The sequence below is a fragment of the Pelobates fuscus genome, chromosome 2 (genome assembly GCF_036172605.1).
Source record: "Pelobates fuscus isolate aPelFus1 chromosome 2, aPelFus1.pri, whole genome shotgun sequence".
Classification (NCBI taxonomy): domain Eukaryota; kingdom Metazoa; phylum Chordata; class Amphibia; order Anura; family Pelobatidae; genus Pelobates; species Pelobates fuscus.
The window spans coordinates 256,354,234-256,372,475 of NC_086318.1; the positions used below are offsets into that span (position 1 = coordinate 256,354,234).

Sequence of the window (18,242 nt, forward strand, 5' to 3'; positions counted from 1 at the left end):
CAGCCCCCCATGTGTCTCAGTCTCCCAGCCCCCCATGTGTCTCAGTCTCCCAGCCCCCCATGTGTCTCAGTCTCCCAGCCCCCCATGTGTCAAAGTCTCCCAGCCCCCCATGTGTCTCAGTCTCCCAGCCCCCCATGTGTCTCAGTCTCCCAGCCCCCCATGTGTCTCAGTCTCCCAGCCCCCCATGTGTCTCAGTCTCCCAGCCCCCCATGTGTCTCAGTCTCCCAGCCCCCCATGTGTCTCAGTCTCCCAGTCCCCCATGTGTCTCAGTCTCCCAGCCCCCCATGAGTCTCAGTCTCCCAGCCCCCCATGTGTCTCAGTCTCCCAGCCCCCCATGTGTCTCAGTCTCCCAGCCCCCCATGTGTCTCAGTCTCCCAGCCCCCCATGTGTCTCAGTCTCCCAGCCCCCCATGTGTCTCAGTCTCCCAGCCCCCCATGTGTCTCAGTCTCCCAGCCCCCCATGTGTCTCAGTCTCCCAGCCCCCCATGTGTCTCAGTCTCCCAGCCCCCCATGTGTCTCAGTGTCCCAGCCCCCCATGTGTCTCAGTCTCCCAGCCCCCCATGTGTCTCAGTCTCCCAGCCCCCCATGTGTCTCAGTCTCTCAGCCCCCCATGTGTCACAATCCTCCAGCCCCCCATGTGGCTCAATCCCTCAGTATCGGCTTGTGTCTCATTTCCTCCCATTCCTCCCATGTGTCTTGCCTGCTCTCCACCTCCTGCCCCACCATGTGCCAGCTCACCAACCTACTCCTGTATAGCGTGGACTGTGGCATAGGAGCTTTTTTCCCTCTCCCCAGTCTGACAGGAAGCAGTTTGGTGTTCTCTGTGAGTGCTTCCTGTCAGACCAGACATGCTACATGTTGAGACCATCAGGATGGGAGTGCTGTGCGCTCCCCTCCTACCAGTCAGCCGGATTCAGCACCCTCAGGGTGGGCACCCTAAGGCATCAGCCTGTGCCACCTTACAGTAGTGCCGGCCCTGTAGAAAATCTAAATAGTGATTAGATTGGTGCTATAAATACATGTTTGTATTCCTAACTCTACATTATTTAACTCTTGATCCATTCAAATGTCATGTCATGCTTAACACCAGAAACCTATAAATGCACATAAATGGGAAACATCAATCAGTTCTATGAGGTCAACCCTCACCCTCTGATGCTGAATCCCAATGAAGGCCCTAGAACATAGGACAATATGCAAGTCTATATTTAAGGACCCCCAGTATCTGGAAATTTAATAGAACACAATTGAACAAAACTGTATTGCTAACAACATGGTGTCTCTTTGCCTCTGCGACTCCCCTTTCTTTCACTTACTTGATTCAGGCTACTCCTCCTGACATGTCTTGGAGAATGGGTACCTTATGCACATGTGAGGCGAGCTCAGCGCACATTAGGATTTCTCCAAGTAATGCTTTGTTATAGGGGCTTTCAAGCTGCTGGTCGGACTCAAGGAAAGTGTGAGGAAGTCCAGTGTTGTTCCATGGAGTTAAACTGTGTTACGCACAAGGAAGTGTCTCTAGTGGCTCTCTGAAAGACAGCCACTAGAGGTGGGCCACTGCACCAAGAATGTTTCAACAAGATGAAGTGGTCTAGGTGCCTATAGTGTCCCTTTAAGACAAAACCAATGGGTTTGGGAAAAACAGTAGAGCTAGAAAAGCAAAATACTACTTTGGAACTGCTTTACAAAAAGGTTGTCTCCTGTCCTAGTCTGCCATACGAGTGAAATTTACTAATCATCACCATGTAAAGATACCAAAAAGAAAGTACATCATTACCTGGTGTTGTTGTGGTATAATCTGCAAAAAAAAAAGAGAAAAGATTAAAATATTATAGTATAGATATAGTACTTATATAAAATATGTATACATATATCAATAAAGTTTAGATATGTATGCATTCAGTACAACTGAAATTTAGGTGGCATGCCAAAATGTATATGCATGTATACGTAATAAAAACATCTTTATTAAATGAAAACAAAATGATTAAATATACATGTTTTATGTTCACTTAAGAAGAAATAGTCTGATATTAGTTTGTGAATTATATATACATATTATATATTATTGTCTACTCTGACTCCATATTATATATTATTGTTTACTCTGACTCCATATTATATATTATTGTTTACTCTGACTCCATATTATATATTATTGTTTACTCTGACTCCATATTATATATTATTGTTTACTCTGACTCCATATTATATATTATTGTTTACTCTGACTCCATATTATATATTATTGTCTACTCTGACTCCATATTATATATTATTGTTTACTCTGACTCCATATTATATATTATTGTTTACTCTGACTCCATATTATATATTATTGTTTACTCTGACTCCATATTATATATTATTGTTTACTCTGACTCCATATTATATATTATTGTCTACTCTGACTCCATATTATATATTATTGTTTACTCTGACTCCATATTATATATTATTGTTTACTCTGACTCCATATTATATATTATTGTTTACTCTGACTCCATATTATATATTATTGTTTACTCTGACTCCATATTATATATTATTGTCTACTCTGACTCCATATTATATATTATTGTTTACTCTGACTCCATATTATATATTATTGTTTACTCTGACTCCATATTATATATTATTGTTTACTCTGACTCCATGTTATATATTATTGTTTACTCTGACTCCATATTATATATTATTGTCTACTCTGACTCCATATTATATATTATTGTTTACTCTGACTCCATATTATATATTATTGTTTACTCTGACTCCATATTATATATTATTGTTTACTCTGACTCCATATTATATATTATTGTTTACTCTGACTCCATATTATATATTATTGTCTACTCTGACTCCATATTATATATTATTGTTTACTCTGACTCCATATTATATATTATTGTTTACTCTGACTCCATATTATATATTATTGTTTACTCTGACTCCATATTATATATTATTGTTTACTCTGACTCCATATTATATATTATTGTCTACTCTGACTCCATATTATATATTATTGTTTACTCTGACTCCATATTATATATTATTGTTTACTCTGACTCCATATTATATATTATTGTTTACTCTGACTCCATGTTATATATTATTGTTTACTCTGACTCCATATTATATATTATTGTCTACTCTGACTCCATATTATATATTATTGTTTACTCTGACTCCATATTATATATTATTGTTTACTCTGACTCCATATTATATATTATTGTTTACTCTGACTCCATATTATATATTATTGTTTACTCTGACTCCATATTATATATTATTGTTTACTCTGACTCCATGTTATATATTATTGTTTACTCTGACTCCATATTATATATTATTGTTTACTCTGACTCCATGTTATATATTATTGTTTACTCTGACTCCATGTTATATATTATTGTATATTTTGAACTTTCTCTTTCTTGGCTGTGAAAATATCTAAGCATAAAATCTTACTCAGCAATCAAGACCGTTAAGTGCTACACGAGAGAGGAGCACAGTGTGGATCCACATAATTATAAATACATGAATTATAGATATAAAAAAAAAAAAGACACCCTGCTTTACCATAGAGGAAATTTTGCCCTTCTTTATAACATAAATGTCCTAGTTTAACCAGCACCCACACTAACCTGATGAGGGCTGATGCATTCGGAAATCTAAACACAATGGTAAAAGATTCCCCAGGAGTCAGGACTCAGCACTGATCATGGATAGTACAGTATGAACTGCTATGTCTTAAGGTGGATAGATAAAAAAGGTAAAAAAAAAATCCAAAACTAAGTCATCCCATTCCCTTGTGCAAAAGTGCAGAGCTAATTACATGCGTTCTGTACCTCAATTACACATGCCACATTCAGCAGATTCTCAATACACTTATCTTTGTCCTAAATGTGGTTAAGCCCCCTTAGGCAACAGCACCCTCTAAAAGTGCAAAATACATTAAGTTGTGGTCCTGCTCTCTAGCTGTCCATTTGCCCGCAGGCAAGAGAGAAAAATAATGTTTTTCATTGTCAACATGTTTCTGGTTTCCTCCATGTATTGAGGGCAGTCTTTACCTTGATCTCATAATGTATTACTGGTGCCCAAGATAACTACTGTCAATTTATGTCCCCACTGATAGCCATATGTCTCCTAACTCCCCGACTGTGAATGATCATTTATTTTTTTTACTCTGTGATTCTGCACTAGGCTGGTTCCCCTCAATAAGTTAGGTCCAGTGTGAGCCAGCATATACTTTCTCAAAGCACTGTTTATTATTTTAAAAGCAGGGCAGCTTATCAAATTGTGATTTATAAAATCTGTGTTTACAGATCCCACAAGCCCTAAGTAATCCTTAAATATAATAATTAGTCATTTTTAAGAGACGGTAATGCACTTGAAATATTAAAAATCAAAGGAAATATTACCTGTGTGGTTCCACGATGGAGACTGCGATGAAGCTGTAGAATATAAATATTTCCAATTATACTAACTTAAAAACAACGCATTAAAAGTTGCAGATAGCTTTTCAGGAAGAAAATGGCCAAGGTATGTTTGAGTACATGTTTGGAAAAAGTGGAGATATAATAGTTGCATGATGAACTAAATGCATATTAAAATATTATGAATATTTGTCTAGCTTGTTCTTAGACAAATTTAAACTGAAGAGATAATTAGTCGAATATAGTGTAATATTTATCATAGCACATAGTAGCAACTCCCTTGATCAGTAGTAACACAAATGAGCATATGAGTCATATTTGTGGCAGTTCAGTATAACTACATAATAGCAACTGTATCGATCAATATATTCATATTATTTGAATCCTTACCAAGAATCGTGCATGTTTGTTAAAGCAACACTACAAGCAACATAACCACGTCAGTATAATGCAGTGGTTATGATGCTGAGAGTGCCCTGGTGTCCCCCCAAATGTAAGCAGTCAAAATATTTTCTAAAGCTTCTTACCTGGGGTCTTCTGGGAACCGCTCCCCTCTTCTCTCCTTCCTGAGAACCAAAAGCCCCTACTAGGAGAATCAGATAATTGCTTTCAGGCAATTATCTAACCTCTGCAACAATGAGTTTAGCTCAGGCTTCTGGCTTTTCAGATGAGCAAGGGAAGCAGGGACCAGCACCCAATAAATGTGAAGAAGTCAAGACATTGCAAAATGGTTTCACTAATTGCATTCAGGGTGCATCAGGCCACCATAACTACTATAGCACACTGTAGTAGTTATAGTGTTTGAAGTGTTCCTTTAACTAAACAACAGAGGCATGCATACATTACTAGACTTTACAATTTAAAATGTACAGTGGAATTAAGAACATTATCTGCTAAAAATGATGTGCACCAGTCCCAAAATATTCTCCTTACATGTCCCAAGCTAAAAATGAGCGCCTATTCATAGGTAAGAGTGGAAAAAAACACAGTTTTGAATGGAAATTGATTTTTTTTAAATGATTATGTAAAATAATGAAAAAAAAAACACATCCCTAACTTTAGTATATGAAAGGATCCATTAGGTATATACCATGTACCTAGACTTACACAATGTTTGACAACGTATATAATTTAGTCTCTCTGGTCTTCCCTGCTTTTGTTCAGACAGTGAAGTAGGGGAGATCATGTAGACTAACTGACTATATGCTCTTACTGGCTGACCATTTTAGAAGTAGAGCATTTTGAGTTCAAAACTCAGATTAGAGAGGCAAGCTTCGTCTCTGATGAAGGTGGATCAATCTACATAGAAATGTGCATTGGGATCACTTGGTTTGTATGTTTCACTTAATCTGAGTAACTTGTTGGCAGTTTCTCATTCCTTATAACAGGCATACCATGAGTAGTATTTTCATTGGGTTTAAGTAGACATCTGGAGAGGATGCTCAAAGGAAGTTCAGAGGTAATTCAGAATTAGGTGGTGTTGCTAGGGGGTGATTATAGTCGGATTAATTGTTCCATTGTACTCCTACAATTGAAATTCTACTTGAGATGCCCAGTATTACATGGGGGTATATCATGCATGTGCACAGTACCACTGCTTTACACTGTTACTCACATATACCAGTAGAAATATTTGAGTAGAACCTATTTTTAATGACGATCATGGGCTTCCGGTGGGGGTATTAATGCCATAGTCATGTGGACATGCCAATGCCCACATCCCAAAGTCAGGGCAACTAGTACTACTCATCATCCACCCAGTGGATAGATATCCATAAACCCTTTGCCACCCCCACAAATTAAATTAACCATACCTACCTGCCCTCACCCTAATAATGAGAGGGAAGTGGGCACACCCACATTGGTTGGGGGTGTTGGGTGGACAATAGGACAGCCTTTAATTGGGGGTTGGTGGGGTAACTAGGGGCTTGGAGTCCACGTAACCCTAATGGCAATGCCTTTTACTCCCTCCAGGCACCAATGTCAGTACTTGCACACTTGACAGTGTGTACAAAGATGTCAGGCATTGTTCCTGCATCTCTGATATGGAACGCTGTGCTCCAAATCTTATATATGCCCTCATATAGCTACATCATAAGTGGGTGGCCTAGTCATGTATCCTCGTGACACAGCCAATGAGTACTTACCCGGGACTATATAAGCCCTTTTTCTGGCCTCACTTGCTTGCTCTGTTGTGGTCTCAAAGTGTGTTCTTGTATTTAGTGTGTTTTCTGGTTTCACTTGGTTCTGTGTATTTTGACTACTCTGATTTCTGTAATCCTTGACCATGGCACTGATTGTTAGTGTAAAGTGCCCTTGATTCTGCTTGGCTTATTAATCCTGTGTTTTCTGGAATTGCTTTGATTTTTCACCTGCTAAAAATGTGTTATGCGTGACCATTCTAAAGTCCAGTAATACTCTACTGTCCTTTTTTCCCTCTCTTGATCAACATAGTTTTAGGCACTGTTTGTATGGAGTACATACTTACTTTGACAATTCGATTATCCAAACCTTGACGTTGTTTCTTTTTATTCTATGCTTCGCATACCATCAGGGCCTTTCTAACAGGACAGTTTATGCAGAGAAACTTTATTTTATTTACTTACTTAACAATTCTTATCTTTATGTTTCTTGGTGATTATTTTAAAGAAACGTGAATCACCATAACAACTACAGCAAGCCTGAGGTCTGCTGTATGCTGCTGCCTGTCTTTAATGGAGCTGTAAGCTCTTTGAGCTAATTTTGGCAGTGCAAGGCTTATCTCATTGGCTGGTAGTGATTAGCTGACACTCAGAGCCAATGAACTGGCCTGCACTGCAGGGTTTAGCTCAGGAGAAATAAGAAAGCTCCTAAGATTATGGTTTGACTACTTACATATGCATTCATGTCGCTATAATCACTACAGTGTGCTTTAGTGGTTATGATGCTTAGTGTGTTCCTTTCAGGAAATGTATTTTAAGCACAAGGCTATAAGATGCCTTATAAGCGCAGGACTTCTCTTTTTGGAATTTGTATTTACTTTGTATCACACAGCCTGGTTACAATGCTGCTACCCATCCCATGTGTTCCCTATTAAGGGTTAATAAGTATAGGGGTGTATATAAAAAATACCCCTTTCTATCTCATTAGAGATATCTTTGCCAGAAGCTCAAGGAAGCAGGCTGAAGGGTCAGTGTTAGGACCCGCTTAGGGGGGTCTGCCTTGCCGTTGGCAGGCGGGCATTCCCTCCAATGGCCATTGGAGCAACTAAATGACCTCCATTTGTCTAAATATACATAGGGATTAAGGAGAAAGCGCAGGTAACGTTTTTCTTTTCTTTGGTTTTTACTATAAGATGCCTTAGCTTAGCAAATCACTTTTTGAGAGCATTAACTCTGGCTCCAACAGATTTCAATTTGTCTCTTGACAAGTATAGGCACAGACTGAATATAACAATCAGAGGCTTCTCATTGAGAAGCTTCTGTGCCGGTGTTGCGAATGTACGCATACACACAATTGTAAATGCTTCCTAGTAAGCTGTAGTACAGCTCATTGAGAAGTGGTAAGACAGGCCCAGCATGCCTGTCACTTCTGTTAACTCTGTCAAGCTAATGGAAAAAAAATCTACAGCCAATGAGTTGTTACTGCCCCCAGCACTTTTATGAACTTTGAAAAAAATTCCAGACTCCAGACACATAAGTCTGGAGTATTCCTTCAACACAAAAAGGGCCAATTATCGTCTACAGTTTTTATTTGTTTTTGTTAATTAAAATGATTATAAATAATTATTTTGCTGTACTAGTAAGTGATAAGAAAGTATATGATATTGACAAACTTGGTCATAAGGCTTGTAGAGACCCCACAATGGGGTCTATATGGTCACCTTGTTGTTTATATGTCCACACATAAACCAAAATTGTCTTACTTTCATAAATGGAGAACTTCCACCCATTAATGAAAAAGCATTTACATTGACATTTTATAGAATATGTATATGCATACACAATTGGGGGAAAAAATGCTTTTTTTGGCCTACATTTCACAATGCTTAAATTTCCACAATACATAGTTTAAAGCAGGCATAGGCAACCTTCGGCACTCCAGATGTTTTGGACTACACCTCCCATGATGCTTTGCTAGCATTATGGGTGTAAGAGCATTATGGGGGATATAGTCCACAACATCTGGACTGCCGAAGGTTGCCTACCCCTGGTTTAAAGGAACAATCCAAACACATAATCAACATGGCTTGCAGAAGTGCTTTAAGTATGCAGAGTCTGTATTCTGTTTGATTTTATAAAAATGCTTATTTCAATAGAAATCATTAGTTTTATGAATGAACACTAAAACAATTCTTGTCTGTCAATTAGACAGCTGGGAGGAATTTCTTCCTGGTAGTTTCTAAATTCTAAGGCAGGCACTTGTGTAGAGTGTGTCTGTGATTGGACAACAGCTCCCTGATTAATTATTCCCAAGCACAGATGGGAAACTAGAAGTAGTGGTTTTACTGTAGCTGCAGATACTAGATTTCATATACCCAGAAATAAAAAAATTCAAAATAAATTATGTGCATAATTTCTTTGGGGGTACATTTACAAAGCTGTTAAAATAAATAAATAAAGGAATTCTGTATTTTACCCACTGTGTACATGGACTCATTCCTTTCATAAATGGATCTGCTTATTATTGATATTGCCCACCTGCCTTAGTCACAAATATTCAAAATATTGGGAAAAACTAAATAATTAAGGGATTTATATTCTTTAAGAAAAAAATACATAAATCACAAAAGCAATTTGTGTACCTGAGCAAATGACTCCAGCATCTTCACTGGCACTACAATCATGATTTCCCCATCCACGGTGAGGGCACTCCCAAAGATATTGCTCAGTCCCATTACATATAACATCATCCAATAATATGCGTCCTGAACCTGGTCCAAAATAGGCATTACTTAGAGCTGAAACTGCGGATCCACAGTTCAGTTGCCTGCATACAATATCAGCATTTCTAATGTTCCAGCCATCATCACATACTGTTCCCCAGGCATTTTGATAGTATATTTCAACACGTCCTGCACATTGATCCATGCCACCGACAAGACGCATTGGATAGTTTCCTAAAATACAAATGCATACATAAATCAATATAACAGCTAGATTTCAGCAAACTATCATGTCATGGTTCCTTCTTAAACTGTTACCAGTGTATTTAGATTCTCACACAACACAAATTTCATGCAAAGAAAAAAAAAAAGACAAAACTCGAAAGTTTTCTGCGCTTCTAACATGTGTAAAAAGAAAACGTATCCTGTATTAAGCTTGTTACATGCCGGGTATGCTATATTTAAGTATATTACAAACGTAGGATGCTTATGTAGACCCGTAAGATTTACTAAGCAGTATGAATTTGAATAAATGCAATTATATTAAATAAACTATTTAAATGAAATTAAATATACATCTATTTTTTTTTTCTTCCAGCACCCGTAAAAAAGGTTAAATGCTGGAGCTGTTTTTTTTTTGCACACCGTTTTTTGGTAGTGAAAGGGTTAAACATGTAAACTCTTCTTTACCGTTAATTAAATGAAGGACTTTTTGGACCTTACATAGTATTATGTTGATATTACTGACTGACATATTAACTTCAATGTCTTTTTCAATTTTTCTGGGTAGAGGTAATATAGAGAATAAATGTATATTTTTTAACAATTTTATGTTTCTTAACAAATTAATTGTTGAAACCAAGAAATAATAACACCAGGCAAAAACAAATAGAAATTGGAGATAAACCACTAAAGCTTTCCCATTTAATGCTGGCCACTAAAACTGACTTTACATTGATTAAGGCATTTGATTGAAGAACGGGGTTTCCCTTAGGATGACAACCACTAAAACTGTTTTTTTATAAAAATGGCAAGATTTTATATTAAAGGGTTAAGACTACCAAGACGCCCAGACAACTTGATTGAGTTGACTTAAGTGGTTCTTTAAATCACATATAAAATAAAAAAAAAATAAAGCACCGTAAAACATCTTACCTGATGAATTTGAGGTGATTGATGTAAACACTGCCTGGAATCCACTCAGCTGAATAATAGAATCACTTCTGAACTCTACACCGATGATGTTAGAGGATGAGTAGAAAGTATAGTTCCCAGAGCCACAAAATTTTCCAAGCAGAGATGAATGTTCAGGAATTCCGTCATAAATTGCTACCCAGTCATAGGGACAGAAACTGTTACTTCCACCACTCTCCACACTGTTAGTAAAAAGAAAATACATACATTATGTGTAGCTTCTGTAGACTAAAAATAGATGTGGTTCAGCAGCCTGAATTGCAGGCATATACAGGTCTAGAAACAAACAAGACAGGGGCATTACACCACAAATTTAAATTTGAATATAAAGCTTGCATTCTAATACATCTTATTTTAAATTAATTTGTGAAACCAGCAGTTACTGTATCATATTATTTTATGTAAATTGTTGCTTACTTTTGATCTTACAAAGAGGATAATCTTGAATACATAAAACCATTCACTGGTTCATACATTGCTCATAATGGGGATATTCACTGTGAAGCACTGTTCTTTGTCAATCACTACTCACCGACCAAAGCCCTGTACTATCCACATTACATAGGGGACCATTCACTGAAACATATTTTAAAAAGCATATCACCAGTCGCTATTGAAAGAAAAAATAAAGTTACCTGCACTCTCTCCTTAATCCCTATGTATATTTAGACAAATGTTACTCCAATGGCCACTGGAGGGAATGCTCGCCTGCCAACAAGGCAGACCCCCCTAAGCGGGTCCTACACGGACCCTTCACCCTGCTTCCTTGAGCTTCTGGCAAATATATCTCTAATGAGACAGAGAGGGGTATTTTTTATATACACCCCTATATACTTATTAACCCTTAATTGGGAACACATGGGATGGGCGGCAACATTGTAACAAAGCTGTGTGATACACAAAGTGAATACAAATACAAAAAGATAAGTCCTGCGCTCACTCATATCACTCCTGGGCGGCAGCAACGACTACAGTACACATCAGCCCCAATATATAGTAAAAACCAAAGGAAAAAAAAAGTTATCTGCGCTCTCTCCTTAATCAGTGGTGTATCTTGGTTTTGTGCTGCCCTAGGCAGGACAAAACTTAGACACCCCCCCCCCCCGGCGCGCGCGCCACCCCCCCCAACCCTTCCCCCCTGCCCCGCCTTCTAAATACACACACATTCACTGACAGATACGCATACACTAGCTAACAGACACACACAGTCGGACACACACAGTCGGACACACACTAACACACACACACAGTCGGACACACACACTAACAGACACACACAGTGAGACACACACACTAACAAACACACACAGTCGGACACACACACTAACAAACACACACACACTAACAAACACACACAGTCAGACACACACACTAACAAACACACACAGTCGGACACACACACACTAACAGACACACACAGTGAGACACACACACTAACAAACACACACAGTCTGACACACACACTAACAAACACACACAGTCGGACACACACTAACAGACACACACAGTGAGACACACACACTAACAAACACACACAGTCGGACACACACTAACAGACACACACACTAACAGACACACACTGTCGGACACACAGTCAGACACACACACTAACAGACACACACACACTAACACACACAGTCACAGACACACACAGTCACAGACACACACAGTCACAGACACACATATACTAACACACACACACTAACAGACACACACACACACACACACTCACTAACAGACACACACAGTCAGAGACACACACACACACACACACTCACATTAACACATTTTTTTTTTTTTTTTTACTCCCCCCTCCCCCTACCTTTGGGAATGCTGGGGGTGGGGGGGTTCTCCCATTCCCTGGTGGTCCAGTGGCTGCAGGACGGCACTGGCGGGCAGGCTGGGCGGCCGGTGAGGGAGCTCTTCCCCTGAGCTCTCTGCTCAGCTCCCTCGCGCGCCGCCCGCAGAGTGAGGCTGGGAGGCGGAGCCGGAATATGACGTCATATTCCGGCTCCCAGTCTCACTCTGCGGGCGGCGCGCGAGGGAGCTGAGCAGAGAGCTCAGGGGAAGAGCTCCCTCGCCGGCCGCCCAGCAACCAGCCCAGCATGTCTGTTAGCCGCAAGGCTAACAAGACATTTGCCTTGGGCATTTGGGGGCGGCGTTTTTTGCCGCCCCCTGGAAAATGCCGCCCAAGGCAAATGCCTTGTTTGCCTCGCGGCTAATACGCCCCTGTCCTTAATCCCTATGTATATTTAGACAAATGGAGGTCATTTAGTTACTATTGCACACACTGCTCACTGCATCATTCATACAATTCTCACTGCAAATAATCCAATTTAAATACCGCTCCATGAAATCTTACACTATAATCAGTGCATATAACCCCTTCTGCTACACACTCTTAATTAACAGAACTGGCATAAAGATCTCCCTTCACTAGCATTAACACGGACACCACTAAATGTTTTATTGATATGTCAAAAAACTGCACAGTAACTTTCAACATCAAACACTGCTCACTGAACCCTCAACTGCCACATATAGCTCCCTTCAATGTCACAACAATGCCCAATGAACAGAATTGTGAGTGACACCAATTGTTAATTTACAGCCAGTCAGCAGTTCAGATTGGCATAGACTGGAATAGGTGATCTCATTCAGTAGAACTAAAGACCATTTGGTGGAACCATATGTAGCAGACTCCATTCCCTTATGTTCGGTTATCCATACCCCCTTGTTTGTCTCCCGAAAGACTGGTGTGTGGTCCCTTGTTATGCCCCAGTGAACACTGAACTCCCCTGGCTGTTAACCTGCCATGATTTCCACCATCATTAATTATCGATCAGGCCCCACCTATGTTTCTGATGTCATCAATTCCTGTGATAAAAGGAAGCTGCAGATGATCTCAGGTGCTCAAACAATTTGTCACTTTGATACTTGCTACTGTGTTGCTAACTGCTGAGAGCATTCCTTCTTATGATTACCTGTGTACCAAATCTCTCTGGCTTGATCCTGACTACACTGACTTCTTCACTCCTCAATTAGGAACAGACTTCACCAATGAATTCCTCCATACACTACAGGGAACCATAATCCACATTATTCTGGAAGGGACTTCCATTCTCATTATCCAAAGAAAGCAAGATATGTTCTCCAGTTACTGGGATTAATAATTGGTTCATACCTGTCTGCCCTCTAGGATTCAGCTACTCCTCAGCTGATTATAACTTCCTAATTTAATTCAGTTACTGCCAGGATCTAAAGGACTATGATATATTTTTTTCCCAAAAGTAGGATCTAATTTATTTCAACAATTACTATTGAAACCTAAAATACTCTGTTATATTTCTAAAAGAACACTTGCCATCTCAGTGCACAACATATTCCAAAAGCGCTCAGATCGGGGCTATTCATGAATATGAATTTTGTGGAGTTCCTGTACTGTTTTCATGTATTTTTTGTATTTGAGAGATAATTTAATTATCCTAATTGGAGCTCAGTTATCTCTCAAACACAAAGGCTCTTGGGAAAGAAAACCTTGTACTCTTGACTTGGAAACTTCATGGTAGGGGCAAAGCATACAAGCTGTGTGGCAGAAATAAAGTTAGTTGAACTCCTAGAACTGTGTGTTGTCCAGTTGCTGGGGAGGAGGTGGGCTATTTACTTGTTCCTGATTTTACTCTTGGCGATCCAGCGGAGGAAATTCCTTGCCAGGACTAAGGCTCTGCTAAACCATACCCAATATATAGTTCCCAAAACAGCAGAGAGGGACATGTGTGTGTCACTTAGACTGGAGCAATTGCTAGAAGCAACTTGCTGACAAAAGCTGCATTAAGTAATGCAAAAACATCAAAATGATAAAACTGAGGGGGGCGTGTCCTGACACCCATGGAGAACGGTCGCATGTAGCACTAGCTCCGCCGTCAAAAGGCCCACATAACCACAATTGTGACCCATACCATCCGAAAATACCATCATGTCCCAGGCAAAAAGCAAGAGAGCCACCGAGAAGCAAGAAAAGGCGAACTTCTTCACCTCCAAAGCACACCAGGGGAAAACTATCCAGCCCCTGGAACATAGCCAAGATGGCGCAGAGGAGGAAGAAGAGCAGGCCCGCGGGTCGCCACATCCTGAGCCCCAGCTCACTAAAGACCTGATACAAGGCATGCTGGATACCATGTCCCACAAAATCCTCACCACCCTACAAACGTCCATCGGAGACCTCAGGAAAGACCTCCAAGATTTGGGCGCGAGAACCTCCGCTATGGAGGATAAAATGGCGGACCATGCCGAAGCCCACAATACCCTGACACACACGGTGGATGATCTCGCTGCACGCATGGAATCATACGAAAATAAGCTTGCCGACATGGAAGACAGAGCCAGGCGTAACAACCTGAGGCTCCGGGGCGTGAAAGAAACGGTTGGGGCGACGGACCTTCCAACCTATATAGCGGAACTGCTCAGAAGTCTGGCCCCTGACTTACCTTCCGATGTCCTGCTGATGGACCGAGCCCACAGAACAGCACGGCCGAGGTTCTTACCACCGGACAGCCCCAGGGACATACTGGTGCGTATGCACTATTTCCATGCAAAGGAAATCATACTAAGGGGCAGCAGAGCAAACAGAGCCCTGCCGGATAAATTTCACGGCATCCAGATATTTGCGGACATCTCCCCAGCAACGCTGAAACGCCGGAGGGACTACCAAGACATCACAGCGCAACTCCGAGAACAACACATCGCCTACCGGTGGGGATTCCCTGTTAAACTGCTGGTACATCGTGGGGGGAAAAACTTCACCATCTCCACACCAGAAGAGGGCAGCAACCTGTTGAGAGAATGGGGCATAACAGTTCCCACCACGCACAAAAGACCACCGGAGATGCGGAGACTGTCCCCAGAGTGGAGGAAAAACAAGCGGTAACCCATACACACATAAAGGGACAATTGCACAGCCATCCTAGGTTCCCCCACACCCCTCCTACCTTACACTCTAGAAGCCCCTATACCTGGGCTCACATGTTGCTCTTCCTCATTTAAAAAAAAAAAAAAAAAAAAAAAAAAAAAAATTATAATAAATAAATAAATAAAATAAAAAGATATATAAATAAAAGTAAAAGAAATACCAACACAGTCACGGAGACTGGAATATACTTTGTAAGAATTCGCAACAGACTGCATATTTCATCACTGTATATTGGCCATAGGGCACTTCCCCCACCCACCACCCCCCTTCCTCCCCCCTCCTCATTTGCACTAATGGGTCACATAAATATGTTCACTAAGCTTATCCAAAATGGGCCGGCGCGGCGGAGCGCCTGTCTCCTGTTGAAGCCATAAGCTTCATCCCCCACGGCACTGCTGCGCAGAGCCAAGCCATCATATTGGCACTAGTACTGTTTCAGTTAAGTTTATATTGTTATTATTGTTTTAATTGTGACTATGCTCTCATTGACAACCAACTACTGCAAAATGTATATAAGCCACAATGTTATGTTTATTACCGTTGTTTATTGTTTGTGGGCTATGTGGGTAGCCCCTTAGCAGCGGATGTTCACACACGAGCTGACCACACACATCACAACGCTACTTACCCATCTGGGATATATGCCACACTGCGAGTACCATCTGAACAACCTGAGGGGACCCCGCTGCCTAGCTGGACTGAGCTGGGATGGGCAGCGGACCCCACCATAGATAAGCCACACATAACATTACCATACATTCTGAAAGATGACCCCCCATGAGATTTTGCTCTCTGAATGTAAAAGGACTTAATGTCCCTCACAAACGACATGCACTTGCTAAGGAGCTGAAGTCTCAGGGAGCGGATGTAGCGTGTCTGCAAGAAACGCACTTCCGCACAGGCGACCACCCGAAGATACTGACAACCACATATCCACATCAATTCCACGCCACTTCCCCGACAAAATCGAAAGGCGCCACCGTACTGTTTAGTGCAGCAGTATCCTTTTCACTGGTCACACAAGACATTGACTCCAACGGACGGTATGTTATAATCGTAGGCCACATTAATGACGTCCTGTACACAATTGTAAACCTGTATGCACCCAACACAAACCAACGGAACTTTCTGCACAAGATACTGCACAAAGTGTCAGCAATACAGCAGGGAATAACAATCATCTGTGGGGATTTCAACCACGTCTTGAACCCCCAGATGGATACCACTCTCTCACCCCATAGCGCTAGATATCACACCCTAAAACGACAAAGCAAGGCGATACAAAAGCTCCTCATGCTACATCACTATTATGATGCATGGAGGCTGACACATACCACAGAAAAATCCTACACCTTCTTTTCACCGGTACATAACTCCTACTCCAGGATAGATGGGTTCCTCTTGCAGGGTAACTTCCTCAACCAAATTATTAAGTGTGACATAGGAGACATCACATGGTCTGACCATGCACCCCTCACCCTAGATCTTAAAGACCTCTACGATTTTAAACACCGTAGTCCGTGGCGCTTAAACACGTCCCTATTACAAAACACACAATTCAAAACAGAATTAGACACGGCCCTTCAGCACTACTTCGAGGACAACAACACCCCAGATATTTCCCCCAGCACCCGATGGGTCGCACATAAGCCGGTGATCAGAGGACTGCTCATTAGGAGGGCGTCCTACTTGAAAAAACAATCGCAAACCCAACTGCGAATATGGCAGCAAGAGCTGTGCCACCTAAACACACAAAACCAACTCACACCCAGCACTGAGCTGAGAGACAAGATCGTGTCCCTCACCAGGAGGGTTCATCAACATGCACTGGAACGTACAAACTTTTACCTTACAAAATTAAAAGCCACAAATTACACGCAAGGTAATAAGGCAAGCAAGCTCTTGGCCACCAGGCTCAGGGACCAACAAGTCAAACAAAAAATAGCATACCTCCTCAAACCAAACGGGGAAAAATGTATGATGCCTCGGGAAATCAGCAATGAGTTCGCCAGGTATTATGCAGACCTATACAACCTCAACAAAGACACTAACACCCATCAACCGCTGACAGACAGCATCAACACCTATCTAGACACAATCCAACTACCCCGACTATCGCTAGCCCAACAAACTACTCTGTCCAACCCCATCACAGATAAAGAGGTGGAAGAGGCTATTAGAGCTCTACCAACAGGGAAATCACCTGGCCCGGACGGCTTCGACAATTTTTATTACAAAACATTCCAAACAACACTAACACCACACCTAGTTCAAGCTTTCACAGAAGCAGTCAACTCCGAATTACTTGGAAGGGAGATATTAGCTGCCCACATTGTCACATTACCAAAACCGGGAAAAACCCCCACACATCCCCAAAACTTTAGACCAATTTCGCTCTTAAACACAGACGCAAAGCTGTTCGCCAAAATATACGCGAGGAGGATGAGTGACATCCTCCCCCACATCATACACAATGATCAGGTGGGATTTGTAGCTGGCAGACAGGGCACAGACAACACACGCAAAGTCCTAGATCTCCTGCACAGCTTAAGACGGGACGATCGGGGCGGCCTGATACTCTCCCTTGACGCAGAAAAGGCCTTTGACCGTTTGCATTGGACCTTTCTGGAGAGGGTACTCTCTAAGTTCGGCTTCCCGACAGAATTTACATCAGTGGTCAGGGCCCTATATAGTTCGCCCTCAGCACAAGTACTAAACGCGGGCTTCGTGTCCGACCCGTTTACCATCTCCAATGGGACGCGCCAGGGCTG

The 18,242-nt window shown here is 41.2% G+C and overlaps 1 protein-coding gene across 1 annotated transcript in view; it reads right to left on the bottom strand.

Annotated features, from left to right (window-relative positions):
• LOC134586282 (deleted in malignant brain tumors 1 protein-like) overlaps window positions 1-18,242 on the bottom strand; it is a 178,199-nt gene that overhangs the window by 32,659 nt on the left and 127,298 nt on the right. The window contains exons 15-18 of the mRNA XM_063441769.1: window positions 10,464-10,684; window positions 9,228-9,542; window positions 4,412-4,462; window positions 1,777-1,797 (exon numbers count right to left, since the gene is read on the bottom strand). Of these exons, the coding sequence (XP_063297839.1) occupies window positions 1,777-1,797; window positions 4,412-4,462; window positions 9,228-9,542; window positions 10,464-10,684 (608 nt within the window). The remainder of the gene's footprint in view (window positions 1-1,776; window positions 1,798-4,411; window positions 4,463-9,227; window positions 9,543-10,463; window positions 10,685-18,242) is intronic.